At 36.5% G+C, this 15,683-nt stretch overlaps 1 protein-coding gene across 4 annotated transcripts in view; it reads right to left on the bottom strand.

The window, feature by feature from the left end:
* Positions 1 to 9,419: 9,419 nt before the first annotated feature.
* LOC149845555 (uncharacterized) overlaps positions 9,420 to 15,683 on the bottom strand; it is a 63,968-nt gene continuing 57,704 nt past the window's right edge. For 3 of the 4 annotated variants that reach the window (XM_089995831.1, XM_089995829.1, XM_089995832.1), the window contains 2 exons: positions 13,468 to 13,728; positions 11,094 to 11,395 (listed from right to left, as the gene is read on the bottom strand). In XM_089995831.1, coding sequence (XP_089851957.1) covers positions 11,305 to 11,395; positions 13,468 to 13,676 — 300 coding nt within the window. In that variant the 5' untranslated portion in view covers positions 13,677 to 13,728 and the 3' untranslated portion in view covers positions 11,094 to 11,304. Of the gene's footprint in view, positions 9,526 to 11,093; positions 11,396 to 13,467; positions 13,729 to 15,683 lie in introns of those variants that run through there. The other variant, XM_089995830.1, reaches the window with a different exon arrangement.

Below are 15,683 nucleotides of genomic sequence, written 5' to 3'. Positions count from 1 at the left end.
CACAAGTCGCCTCCACCAGATAAGCAAAGCTCTAGTAAAAAACAAATCTGAAACCAACCGGGGCTCCGCTTAAGAGTAGTTAGTGCACGTCACCTTGTTTTGGAACATTGCAAGTTCAAATCCCAATGGTATTGCTATATAACTGGTAGGGTCTGCCTAACCCCAACTTGCTTTAAAAAAAAAATGAAACTTGACAAATAGAGTTTGAACAAATTCAACATCTTGGGAAAATCTTAAATTGTTATAAACATTTCTAATAGATCAACTACGCACATATGGGTCTGCCTAACCCCAGCTTGCTTTAAAAAAAATTGAAACTTAACAAATAGAGTTAACAAATTCAACATCTTGGGAAAATCTTAAATTGTTATAAACATTTCTAATAGATCAACTAGGCACATATGGGTCTGCCTAACCCCAGCTTGCTTTAAAAAAAAATTGAAACTTAATAAATAGAGTTGAACAAATTCAACATCTTGGGAAAATCTTAAATTGTTATAAACATTTCTAATAGATCAACTAGGCACATATATGCAATTAGAACCACACAAAACCAACATAATCCAAAATTGACTAGACTAGATCAGCTAGGCACATATATGCAGTCAGTTGGTTAGGGCTAGATTGAAATTGCCATAACAAAATATTTTAAACCCACTCATGTTAAATTGTGTTTGATGCCGAAGCTAGCCCTAACCAATTGAGCAACCCTGCGTGGGCAAAGTGCAAACAATGCTACTGCTCAAGTAATTAGATTTTGTTCAAATCTCTACTAACGGCCTACAAACAAATTGCACACTTTGAGCGGCTGCACCTAACTGCCCTCCATCTCTAGGGTACAGCCTGTGAACTGTGGGGTCCAACAGAAAATGAAGGTTAAATCAAAGACCCAAGGGGTTTGGCGTAGTCGGATGGAGCCTAGACCATTTGACGGGAAGTCTAAGTTCATCCCATGGGCATTACCTCTCTCTGTACGCCGAAGCTTAACGACTCCCTAGGGTTGAAGGGTAAGCCCTCGGAGTTTTATGCTGACATGAACAAAGACCTAAGTATGGCAGGCTGAGTCAGTGTGACTAAGCCTCTGCGCCTGAAACAGTTTCTTCGAGTAAAAAAAAAATGAAGGGCAAATCAGGTGCGGTGGCAAACTAAAGTGTCAAATGTGATTGTCACCTGATCTGAGGTCACATGGACATTGAATTTTGTAAAGATCTTAGGTAACCAAATAAGTTATATCAAGCCCACACGGACTCACCTTTGGTCCACAACTTATCCAAACCGTGGTTCCATCCTACTTTAAACCCACATGAGCCTAGATCCAATCCAGACCCAATTAAGTTTCAATACTGACCCAAACCACCACCCAATTTCCTAGCTTACCCACTGACTTATGTCATATGGACACACCATTTTGAGCGAGTGTCCCTGGTGACACAAGCAGACACACCAGGAACGGTCATGCGAACATTGACATGTACAAACATCATTTTAACATTTTTAATAATATTTCAATATTTATTATTATTTTAATAAAATGTATTTTTACTATTAAAATATATAAGAAATATATTTTATTGGTTAAAAGATTTTGATGTGTCGTTGTATCCTATTCTTCGGGTTTTTCTTTCAAATTTGCAAGTGGAACTCATGTCACGTGTCTTCGTGTTGACATATCTCTACATATCTCACGGTGCCCACAGGCACCATGTGCTTTTGGTTATTGAGGGTGAGGTGAGGGAAATACCACACTCGTGCCAAGCACACAACCCACAAACCCCTAATTCTCTCTCTCTTTCTACACACCCTTAGGATTCATTTTCGTCCTTCCCCTTTCGCTCGTGCCCTCGCTTCGACTGCCATTAACAACACCAACATCGCAAAATCCCTTATCTTGCTGTAGAATACCGTGAGTCGCTCTTTCCTCTCGTCATTTATCCCTATTTCATTCATTTTTCCTGTTTGGTAGTTTGAGATTTCCGGTATGGTTATCTATTTTGATTTCCGCTTGCATTTGCTTTAAATTTGATTCTTTGTGCATAGTTTTTGGGTTTTGCTTGTTATGGTCGAAAGCATCATAATGATTTTTCGGATGCGAAAATTTTAGCGTGTTTTGTGTTTTTCCTAATTTGAGAATGAATTCATTTTGTCTGTTTTCTTTGGGCGAATTAGTTTCCAATGATTGGATAGTTGACGTTTGTGTATCTTTTTCCTTTTTTAGTTTTTGTTTTTTGGGTTGTGGTACGACTGAGTGTTGTGTGAGTGGTTCGTGGTTCCTTTGGTTTTCATCGTGTTTGTGGAGTTTCTTTTTGAGGGGTTTTATGGTATATATATATTTAAAAAAAGTGCATAGACACAGACCTACACAATGACGTCCATGTCTGTCACAACTGGATAGAAATCGCAATTGGCATGAGTACAAATCGCGACACAATTGCACAGACAAATCGTTATCTCAACTAGCCTTCAGTTATACATGTTGTTTAGGGTTTAGGTATAATGTTTAGGGTTTAAGGTTTAGGGCTTAGTGTTAGGGTTTAGTAAGATATAACATAATTTGTAAATCTCTTTATTTATCATTCTCAATCCTCAATATATAAATCATAAATCATTGCTGCTTTAAATGTATAAATCATAAATCATTAAATATATAAATCGTTGCTGCTTAGTAAAAAACAAATCGAGTTAACTTCAAAGATACATATGTCATTGTGTAAATAGCTCTGAGACAATATCTGGTATAACGATTTACACTGACTGATAAAAGGTGAATATATACAAATTGACTTAGAACCACAATTCTTTTTCATAGTATAATAATATTTTTTATTGACTGATTCATAAAAAAAGGAAAAGAAAATAAATAAATAAATTGACACGATGTTTATACTTAGTAAAATACAAATCCTGACTTAGCAGCAAATCGATATCATTGTACGATAATTGATATAGCGATTTGCTTGATACTGATTGTCCTTTTGCGAATTAATTTTATGAGCTTTATATATGTGAACATGTTCTACCGTGATTTATACAATGATTGATTCATAAAAGACAGAAAGGAAAATGTAATAAACAAATCGACACGATGTTTAGGCATAGTAAACTATAAATCGAGTTAACTTCAATGATTACAACCACATTCATTTATAAAATATATGAGTGTTGCACATTCTTTGTTTCTCATACAAATATCCTCAACTAAACATTCTTTGCTTTCAGAGTGTTGCATATTCTTTGTTTTCAGGGATCCTCCAATGTTATCACTCCTGACACATGGTTAAGATTTCAGCTAGCAAGAGCTTTAGAAAGATATACATGTGATCGGCACATAGAATCGCTTTGTAGCAGAAAATGAGCGCACTCTTGAGAATATGCTTCACAAACTTCAGCTCAGACACTCACCGCTAGAAGGAACCGATTCTCTATGCATATTTGTCATGAAGTATATCGAAGGTAGGTAGATATTTTTCCAACTACGAATTATGATTTGCGAACAATGGAGGGTCCGACAGTAGGAATAGATCAAATAGATGAACATCAACATCACCCCTTGTCTATCATGCAGAATATATGTATTTGCTCCGCTATGGCGGTAACGATTGAAGATGATTATGGTCGTTATATTCTGCGTAAGCTTTGATATACTTCACGACAAATACACCATAGTCGTATGTGTCATGAATATATCGATGTATACACAGAAGATAACAATCATAATCATCATCGAAGATTATACAGATTTTTCCTCACAGCGTAAAACAATTACGTTATCAGCATTAAGAAGGCGAAGGAGAAAAAGTAAGAAAAAGAAGTTGCGTTGCCACATAAAAGAGGAAGAGAGGTTAAATAGATTAGGGTTTTAGACATGAACAACATGTCGGGTAAGGTAGGGTTTTACATAGAATAGGGCTTTACACAGATCTATATTAGGGTTTTATATAGAATAGGTTTTTACGCACGTGTACATAAATCAACACGACGTTTAGACTTAGTAAAGTACAAATCGATTTACAACTTGATAACTATTAAAAAGTTGTAAATCGCTATCACTATTTTATAGAAAAAGTGTTCTATCACTATCTGTAAAGCAACAAACATTAAGGTAAAGTTGTAAATCGTTAGCATTGTTTTATAGAAGAAGTGTTCTATCAAGATCTGTACAGCAACGAACCTAAATAAAAAATGATTTGTCCTATCGCGATTTGCGTTTACGAGCTTTGTTTATGTGAACGATATTCTATCACGATTTGCTTTTATGAGCATTTTCTACGTGAACGATATATTGTATCACGATTTACCTAATGACTGATTCATAAAAGGCGGAAAGAAAATAGTTGTAAACAAATTGACATAATGTTTAAACTTACTAAATAACAATTCGACATGATGTTTAGGGTTTAGGATTTAGGATTTAGGGTTTAGGGTTTAGGGTTTAGGAGTTCGAAGTTATGATCTAGGGTTTAGGGTTTAAGGTTAAGGGCTTAGTAATTTATTAAGGGTTTAGGGTTTAGCATTAGGGTTTAGTAAGATATTAAGGGTTAGGGTTTAGGTTTAGGATTTAGGTTTAGGATTTAGGTTTAGGGTTTTGGTTTATGGTTTAGGGTTTAGGATTTAGGTTTAGGATTTAGGGTTTAGGTTAAGGTATAGTAAAAAATTGATACAACGTTTAGACTTACTAAAGTACAAATCAATTTACAACATGATAGCTATCACGATTTGCTTTTACGAGCATTTTCTATGTGAACGATATGCCGTATAGCGATTTACTTGATACTGATTCATAAAAGGCAAAAAGAAAAAACAATAAACAAATCAACACGATGTTTAGACTTACTAAAGAACAAATTGACACGATGTTTAGGGTTTGGGGTTTAGGATTTAGGATTTAGGATTTAGAGTTTAAGGTTTTGGGTTTAGGTTTTAAGGTTTAGGGTTTAGAGGTTTAGGGCTTAGGGTTTAGGGTATAGGGTACATGGTATAGGGTTTAGGATTTAGGGTTTATGTTGTAGGGATTGGGGTTTTGGGTTTATGATTTAGGGTTTAGGGTTTAGGGTTTAGGGTTTTGGGTTTAGGGTTTCGGGTTTCGGGTTTCGGGTTTAGGGTCATTTAGCAATTTCTATGGAAATTGCTTTAAAGCATCGCACCTATAATTAAATAGTTGTCACGTGAATCGCTATTGCATCAAATGTATAAATTGTTTCTGCTTTAAATGTACAAATCGTTGCTTCAAACTTACAAGTCGATGTAGAAATCACACCCTTTATAAGTACATATCATTGCAATGTTTAGGCTTTAACAGTAAACCTCGTTGCACCATTTAGCAAACTTCAGTACAATTCTTGGTAACTTTATATATCATAAATTGCTATTACGTTAAATGTATAAATCGTTGTTGCTTTAAATGTATAAATCATAAATCATAACTCGTGTCGATTTGGCTTTGTTGCCAAAATATGTGAGATAATATAATATACTATCAATTTGAGAGATATTATTTTGTTTGTTAATATCGATTTGTAAGCTATTATGCTAATTTTTTTTATCGATTTGTAATATATTATGCGATATGTATATCGATTTGCAACATACTATGTGTTGGCTAATTTTAATTTTTAAAATATTTGTATTATGATATTGAAACATGTGCGTGCAATATTTACATTGTTGTGCGATTGCGGTGGTGATTTGTGTATTCAAATCGTTGTTCATTTAGCAATTAAAATTGAAATTGCTTCATAAAGTCGTAGCTGTCATTAAATCATTGTCACGTGAATCGCTATCGTCAACACAAAAATACGATAAGTTGTTTCTTTTATTGGCATAGTAAATAACAATTCGATACATTTTGCATGGTCGGCAGGAAGAAATCCTTTTGCGTCATAAGTGTGAATAGTTTTTATTCTCCTTCTCGTTCTTCCTTTGCTTTGCCTTCTCTTCATCATCATTCTTCTTCTTTATCATCTTTAGTTCTTCCTCATCCTTCGTTTGCTTTTCATCTTCAATATCTAATGGATCAAGCTCCGCGATTTGTATTTGTGATTTATGAAGTTACCACGATTGTTGTTGTCTAGGGTTTATGAGGCATAACAGTACTTACGTTTATTGTATCGATTTATAATATGAATAAGTGATTATGTTGAATTGTCATATTGATTTATAGTATATTATGCAATATGTACATCAATTTGTGTGTTCAAATTGTTGCTCATTTAGCAATTTCTATTAAAATCGTTGCACATTATTTGAAGTATGAATCATTGTAAATAGATATTATGTGTTTGTTAGTGACAATTATTACGATATTTGTCGTATGAATTGCGTCAAAACATGCTAATACTATTACTTTTATTGGCATGGTAAATAATAATTTGAAGATCATTACAAATAACTGAATGGCATTGAATGTTGAACAAAGTTTACAAAGTTTACAAAGTTTGTATACTAAGTTAATAAACTCCAATTTATTACACTCCACACGAGTGATACCTTATCATGCTTCCAACCACCTTATCATGCTTTGTCATACTTCAAACCACCTTTCCTTTGGCAGGGTCAACCCATTCGTTGTAAAGATCTTCAATTATTTCTCTTCGATGAGTATGTACAACCACCAATTAAAACAATATTGAACATAACAAACATTTGAGAAACTGTATTGATTTGAATGGTGCAGTGGACTACCAATACGAATGAGCTCATTTGATTGCAAAGGATATGTGGGATCTGACCCCTAATACAGAGTTGTTGTCAGAACTTCTGCAGAAGAACATAGAGCTGCTACCCGCTGCAGAGTATACTTCTGCATTTGCGCTTGTAGATTTAATATCTGATAGATTCCAAGTTGCACGATAAAGGGTGGTCTGACAATAGACGATGGTAAAAGGTGGTCCGATAGCAGATGACAGTAAAAAGTGTTCTGGCAACAGATGACGACAAAAGGTGCTCCCGCGACAGCAGACAACGGCAAAGGGTGCTCCTCCGAAGGTGTAAGGGTGATCCAGAACAGAGAGGGCGACATATTTCGAGGTTGAGACTCTTCAAGCAGAGGTGTTTACTACTTAGGGTGAAAACAAAAGGTTATCCTCCATTTTCTGGCTGGAGGACATTTTGGTACATTACTCGAAATGTTGTTTCATGGCACTAATGGCGGGAAAGGATACTTAAGTCTTTGCAAACGCACTGGACTTCGATGCTAAGTGATGCAGACACACACGGGGAAACAAGCCCCACATGCTTACATACGTGGCGCTCATTCAGAGCTGAGAACACGCACCTACGTGTTCCGGGGGGGAACATATAACTTGGCAACTCCTTTCGGTGAGGCTCAATCTAACTCTTCCCATCCTTCTTCTCATGTCATATACCCATGATTTTTTGTCAACACCAATTTTGCTTCACCACCTACTACATGGTGAAGCAGAATTGCATATGTTCTACAAATTTTTGTTTGGTTATTATCTATGTCACATAGGTGTGGGTGCAGATGCGGCGATGTAGCACTTGAAAAAAAAATTGAGGTGCAGGTGTGTGAGGAGTATATATATATATATATATATATATATATATATATATATATATATATATTAACAATTTTAAGTTAACACTACCTGTATTTGTGTGCATTTATGCCTTTATATATATAATATAGATAAAAATAAACTTGATTAGAGTTAAGTAAATCTATTTTTGGACATAAAAGGACCTCAGTGTGGCTGACTTCACCTAACACAAAGTAAGTTGTGTCGGGTGCGATGTGGGTGTGATACCCTGTTAGAAGAGTCCATGTGACATAAGTTATTATTTTAAAACATTTTGATTTTGCATATAGCTTGAGATGTTGATCCATTGCTATAGCTATAAATGATGAAATTATGTAATATTTTGATTTTTAAAGTTTGTTTCTTTGCTCTTATTCTTAACACTCATTTTATTTCAATATATATAATCTCATTATTTTTATAAGCTATATTATGTGATTTAATGTCTAGAAACTTGTACCATTGTCACGTATCAATGTCTATTAGAAATTCATCCCAAAACTTTTGGATACACATTTAAATTAAAATATACTTTTGAGGGCTTTGTGTACCGGTATCCATCTCTGGCATGTTTCTTTTCTTTTCCAAATATCATGAAACTATACAATGCAAGAAATAATTGATGCATGAGAGAGAGAGAGAGAAGCTTATCCTAATACCACATCGTCCATTCAACGCATTACAGATGTGGCGGCCGGTGCCACTGAATGCAAAACAATGCTTGGTTCTGCCATTGCTGCAAACAAGAGGAGCTCCTTGGGGCATTGAAGAGCAAGTCCCAATGCCACCATGATCGATTTCGGAAGAGTCAATGCTCTCTTCTCTGATTGCAGATGACGGGAGTGGTGGTGGGGTCCCGAAGGAGATGTGGGACATGGTCTTGGGCACCTTTTCCACAACCACCTGGGTCTCCAAGTAGTGTTAGAGATTTTAGTGATAACAAGTGAGAACTAAAGCTTGGAGGCCCGCAATAATGGCACATTCTTAAAAGTGACAATGGTTCCACCAGGTACAGTAGGGTTTCTGGGATGCAGCTAAGTCGGCACCTCAGCATGAACAACTTCAAGAAAACAGCAGTGAGAGAGAGAGAGAGAGAGCACAAAGAAGAGAGAGAGAGAGAAGGGCTAAGTTTGTTGATGGAATGATTTGACCGCAACTTTATGTAGACTCCAATATAAAGATCTAGAGGATTAATCGCATGGGGCCAAATGGGTGGCATGCACCCATTTAAGGCCTAAACAGCCACCCACAATGGGCTGCATGCGCCCACTCCCCCATCCCAATGTGCCAAAGACGTTGAGGCTAGCCATTGAGTCTAGTTGTCGCTCCAAAAAGGTCAAAAATAACTTTTGACTGCCAAAGTCTAAAGTTCAAATAACAAAACCCTGCCCTCTAAGTCAACTCAACACATCAACGTGGGACTAAACATATTTCATAAAGTAGGCTATACCTCCAAAATCTATTTCCCAAAAAACTCTCAAGCCAAAGGCAACCTATTAAGAATTCCTGAAAATGATTCTCTCTAAAAGAATAAAAAGATTCTTTGAAAAAAGCTTTCAAAGTCAGAATGGTTTCTTCGCCAAAAAGCCTAAAATTTTGGAAATTGCAAAGATCTTAAAAATCTTGTATATTTCATCTTTTCTTCAAAAGTTTTTCTTTAAAGAACAAAGTTTTCAAAAAAATAAGTCTCCTATTTTCTTTTTCACCAAGGTCATTGTTCCACTCAAAAAAAAAAAGTTTCCACCCAGCCCTGATCAAAGTTTTATATCCTTGAAAATAATTTTACCACCAGAATAATCTTTGACCTTGACAACCCAGGTACTTTAACATTTTCTCTTCTGCTGATTTCCTGTATCCATCTGTGGCCAAGTCCTCTGAGATGTTGCCATTGCATGTGAGAGTGATCATGCTCAGCTACGAGCATTTCTGTTGCATGTACTCTCAAGGAGTACCTTGACACATTATCCTATTAAGGATAGAGGCTCTTTTTCTGTAAATAGATATTAAAAAAAAAACTTAAATTCCTAAAAAGTAAAAAAATCCAAAAAGAAAAAAATGGTAAAAGTTGAAAAGGAAATAAAAATCACAAGATTATACAATGAAAAAGGTCTAAAAACAAGAGAAAAGTCTTGTAAATATTGGAATAAAACCCTAATTAATATAAAATATTCTCCAAAAGAGTTCAAAAAATGGTTCACAAAGAAGTAATAAAAGTACGAGACAATGAAATGCAAAGCAAGATTTCATTTAAAACATGTTTCAACTCATTCAAACCAGTCTTATAATAGATTTTCTTGCTAACGTTATTAACTAGTACCGATTTTCTTTCTTCCTTTCTTCTTGTTGAAGAAAATATGTAAGATGGGAGTGTTGCCACTAAGAACCATGTTTCTTAGTGGGGCATAGGCCCAGGGGCGTAGCTAGGGGGGGGCAGGACTGGGCTGTAGCCCAGTCCTGCCTCCCCAAACAGTTAATTTTTTTAAAAACCCAGTCCTAGCCCTGCCCTGATTCCATATGAAATAGATTTTTATCCATTTTTTAGCCCAGCCCAGCCCTGACTGCAGCAAATAGTTTGATTTGTCCATATGAAATGGATTTTTATTAATAATTGTAGCCATTTTTTATTTTATCTCAAAAAAAAAATTTTTCGGGGGCGCTGCCCCCGAACCCCCGACTATCACACAAATACATTTTTTTTTGCTACACCCCTGTTTGCCCCCCCCTCACATGAATCCTAGCTACGCCCCTGCATAGGCCTAAAGATGATGGTAGAGGAACATCAACTAGAGCCCAAAGGTTTTTTAGTTGATTCTCTTCCCTTCCGGCATGTAGCAATGCTCTATAGAAGTCCCCTCGGACATTCTGTTAGGAGAGTACCTTGGACACTGCTGTTGGCCAATAGCAAATGGTGGAGCGAGACCCTTCTAACTTAACTTTTGAAAATCTGGATAGGATATCCCATGAGCGATTCCTTTAAGTGAATCTACAATTCTTTGATAGATCCCAACCATCCTTAGGGATAGGTGATTTGTTAGCACATAATAATAGAATCATTTTTTCGGCCGGATACTATAGCTGAGCATAGGATGGACCTATAACTTTTTTTTTATATTTACAGGGAGAAACCACCCCCAAGAAGATCAGAGACCTAGCCATGTTGGCTTTGCCTACCGTGGTCGCTATCATGGCAGCATAAAACTCTGGGCTTACCCTTTTTCCCTAGGGAGTCGCCACGCTTTGACATGCATAAGGGGTGACACCCATGGGATTTGAACCTAGACCACCTGCCTAAGCGGCCTAGGTCCCATCCCACTACCCCAAACCCCTTTTGGGCAACCCTATACTCCTTAAAACTAAGAAATCATAATTTTCTAGGTTAGAGGACCTAGAAAGATCGAAAATAAATCCGGAGATAATTTGCACACATGAGCAGAGAGAGAGAGAATCAAATTTTCAATTTGCTTAAATAAACATAGTACAACTCGCCTGGTCAGATTCCATATAAATTCAACCAGGTTGATGGCCCTTCCAGAAAACTGCCCTCATGTTTTCCTCATGTGGCATAATAAGTGCTTTTATAATAATTAAAAAGACCAGATATGTGAAACATCATCTTTTGGACATACTGCATCCAGTATTCTAACAATTTTTTGGACAATAAAAATTGAGTCCATGAAATTACTCATGCATTCTAAAAAAGCAACAATTAAATGTTTGAGAGTGGTACGTCAATTTTACTAATAAAAAAAAATCACCTGCTAAATGTGTATTATTTACTACGCTTAACAGCACGCCTGCCCTGGCCCTTCTTGGGTGGTCCCTTCCCACGACGCTTCAGCATTCCATGCTTAGCAAGGCGCCTGAAAAAATACGTAATGATTTACATGGCCCACTTATAAGCCCCAAAAACAATTAAGTTCCACATAGTGAAAGCAAGGTTGGTCGGCCCACTTAGACTGACCCTTGGCACATTCATCTAGCAAAGCATGATGAGGACCCTTAATCCAGGGAAAAAAGAGCCACCTTGAGAGGGTTAGGATGCAACAAATTCCATGGTAGAGATTTTCTGCCACTTTTGTTTACTAAGAAGCCCAAGGGGTAGAATATGCAGACCAGTCCCATGGAGATTTGCTTATCTCATCATAAACATATAGTTTGTGTTCAGTGGGATAAATGTATCAGCACGAATGTTTGACACTGACTCAAAGCATATTCAATAAAAGATGAAAGAAATGAAGAATAGAATCAGGCAGGACCTTAATGACAATAAAGGAACAGAATGTTCTAAGGGTTTGAGGGTGTAGTGCACTGTATGAACAAAATCCTTTAATGCAAATAGGTTCCATACTAATTGTAATGCATTTACTTGTTTTAGATCATATATGATGATCATATCAGCATTAAGAAAAAAAGGGAAAATTTGTCATAAGAAAATCCTTGTTTGACTCCAAGAGAAGGTTCAGGACATTCTGCAGCAACAAGGATTCTTGGTTTCCAAAGGGAGATGTGCCCTATAACTCAATTAAGTATATTCTGAACTTTTTTACCTTTTCAAGAAATGGATCACATGAAAGGAATACAAACATCACAACCTCACTGTAGATGTAATGTACATTTTAGACTTTATGCTTGTTTGATCTTATCCAGCTATTTCAATGTCCTTTTTTCTCTTTTTCCTACTTTTGGGTTGGATAGGGAGGCGCAATTTTTTTCCAGCGACACACGTCAAGTTGACAGATCAAGCAACCAAAAAACGTGAAGGCCAAGTAAACGATTGCAACATTTTATTCAAAGCCTTACAATCTATGGAAAGCCTTACAAGTTTCTGCTTTCTGTTAGTAGAGTGAGTAGTCTAAATATATTTATTTTTGTTTCTTTTTTTAATGAATTTTGAAGAAAGTGAATCAGACAATGTTGGTTCAGCTTCAATATGAGACAGATGCCATATAATCTTAGTAAGACTAAGACAACATACTTTTGATAGAAAATGCTCTTTAATTCCTCCTGCTAAAAATACGAGACTGCAGAGTGGTGGTTAGTGGAACCAACTGATGCAATGGTAAATTGGGGAGTTCTGAACTCTCTCACTCATATTCTTCACATCTTGAGCTATACATGTGTGTACATCTGCATGTGCAGATGCGTATCATTGTGTTTGCATAAACAAATTCCTCACATCTTGAGCTATACATGCGTGTACATCTGCATGTGCAGATGCGTACCATTGTGTTTGCATAAACAATAATGCATGTATGATATATTAATTTTATTTTAAGGTTTGGTTCAGCTTCTCCGCTCTCCTCCAGCTAACTCAAACCATGCAGGTCCCAAGTGAAAGTCATGTTTGATACTGGAATTGCCATAGACAGCATACTACTCTCAGACTTGGGAATAGTGAATAAAGTTGAACAACTTGGCCGAATTATCTCTAACCAAAATCTATGCTAAATGCACCAATAAAACTCTAAATTGACATAAAAGTTTCACAAGAACTTCAATAACATTTACTATATCTGCATATACCAACATTTAAAACAAAATTTTCTTTTTATGATTACCTTCAATGAAGACATTGAGAACCAACAAAGAAAAGAACCATATTTTATGTGCACAAATTCATAATTGTACTAAAAATGGGAGAATCAACAACTATCACATACAGAACACCATGTTACGCACTGTACTAAGAAGTTCAGCAACAGTACAGAATCAATGAACAAACAAAGCAAGTTGAAGGGTTGATGTGTGAAGTTACCCTTATTTGGTCTATAAATGAATGCACCCATTTATCCCAATAAGTGAGATGACATGATATTGCATTGTGAAGGGGAAATGCAATATCCCAACTCAAATCCAACTTCTGGATAAGTGATCATGCACCCTAAGCATCAGGTCACTCGGAGGGGGGAGAGAGAGAGAGAGAGAGATTTACTCGTGTTCGAGCCTGCCCAAGACTAAGGGGTCATCCTTCTTTATGTCGTAAGGGTACCACTCGGCCACCTTGTCACCAATCAGCTTCTTGCGGAGGATCTTATGGGGAGACCTCTGCCCCATTGGGTTGAGGACGTGCCCAAAGATCATTGCCCTTGCCTCCGTCACACCCTTGAACACTGCAGACATCAGCAACTGCTTCAGACTCATCTCTGCTTCCTTCTCCCTCCCTCGTCTCCTCCTCCTTAATCAGGCACTCTTCCTGTCCGAAATAAGTAAATCAGTAGTATGAAGATTGGGGGATGAAAACTCATCCACTTGGATTGGTAAGTTGGTAACAAGATAAACTTGGGCAAATTTTTCCATTTAGGTTGTATAATTTCCATCGTGTTTGGGAGTCATACCACTGTTAAATTATGTAAATCAAACTTGTTATTACGTATATATATTTTATATATATAAGGTAATACATATATTATATATATATATATATATATATATATATATATATGTATATGTATCTACTTATTATATATATAAAATATATATATTATTATCTTTAGTCTTAGGGGTAGTTTAGGCATTTTATATATTTTTTTTCGTGAATATGTTTTGTATTTTCTTTTTTCTTTTTTCTTTTTTCTTTTTTCTTTTTTCTTTTTTTTTCTTTTAAATAAAGCTATTGTACTCACCTTGGGAGGGGGGCAACACACTAGTCGTTGGACCCCTCCAACGATCACATTTGTGACCGTTGGAGGGGCTCCAACGACTATGTGGAGCCCCTTCCAAGGTCTCCTTTTGCCCTATAAATATGGGCACTCCCTCTTGTATTCTCTCAAGGTTTTTCGGGATTATTGCCCAACCTTTTATTGTTTATGAAACTTTTGAGTGCATTTGCACATTTGTGATTTTGTGCTTATGTGCACAAGTGTTCCAAGTGTTCTTGGTGTGTGTATGTTCACACATTTATTCTCAAGAATATTGTTCTATCGATTATAGTATCTCGTTGAACATACTTTTACATAGTATCAGAGCCTCGTTGAAGAAGAAGAATTGTGATTCTCCTCTGTTTGAGTACCTCGAAAAGCATGCCTTCAAGATTTTTTAGATTGAAGTGGATCATCTTCTTCGAGCAATATTTTAGAAGCCTCTTTTATCAAGAAAGACGTGAAAAATACTTAGGTACGTATTATTTTTTTGTCTTCTTTCCTCTCTAATGGGCGAAAAAGACTCTCATTTCTCTCTCGGATTTAAGCTTAATGGCTCAAACTATCATGTTTGGGCCGGTAATATGGAAGCCCATATTAAATGAAAGGGGCTTTGGGGTTACATTCATGGATCAATATCGGAACTGGAACCCAAAATCACCTTCATTGAAGGAGGGGATATTAAGATCCTTGAAGGGGATGAAAGACAAAAGGCTCTTGAAGAATATTCTAAAAAGCATGATGATTGGGAAATGAAGAACTTCAAAATCTTATATTGGATTTTTTCATCCGTTGAGACCAAGATAAACGTCAATATCATCAAATTTAAAAAAGCTTCCGAAGCTTGGTTGTATCTTGAGAGAATGTACACTTCAAGAGACTTATCTCACAAGTACTTTCTCCAAAAGAAGACTTTGACCCTCCAACAAAATGAAATGATCATTCGGGAGTACTTTGCCGAATTATCCTCTATTTGGGACGAGCTTGTCGTCCTTGAACCAAAATGGAGTGGAGAAGCAATCGAATTAAGGCATAAACAACTTGAGGAAGACCGATTCTTCAATTTTCTAAATGGGCTTAGACCCGAATTTGAACAAGTTTGGTTCTCTCTTTTCTCGGCTTTCACATCTCCCTCACTTGAAGATGTAATCACCAAGCTAAGTTGTGAAGAAACCCGTATGGGGATTAGCAAGAATAATCCTAGCATTCTTGTTACCTCTTCTACTCAAGAAGATGGTGAAATGGTTAATGTCGTGTCAAGACCGGGGAATAACGTAAAGACCTATAGACCTCCTCATTTCAAAAACCAAGGTCAAGGAGAAAATGATCGGTATGGCAAAAGAGACTATAGCAAATTGAATTGTCACTTTTGTAAAGAACCAGGACATATCAAACCTATGTGTCCTAAATGGAAGAAATTAATTGCAACGACTATGGCATCCCAAGCCAAAGAACGACCTTCATCATCAAGTGAGTCTCTTTCCCTTCAACAAATCGTAGAGGCATTGCA

This window comes from Nuphar pumila, chromosome 2 (assembly GCF_984573655.1).
Source record: "Nuphar pumila chromosome 2, dmNupPumi1.hap1.1, whole genome shotgun sequence".
In the NCBI taxonomy this organism is placed as follows: domain Eukaryota; kingdom Viridiplantae; phylum Streptophyta; class Magnoliopsida; order Nymphaeales; family Nymphaeaceae; genus Nuphar; species Nuphar pumila.
This window is presented reverse-complemented; position numbering and strand designations above follow the sequence as displayed.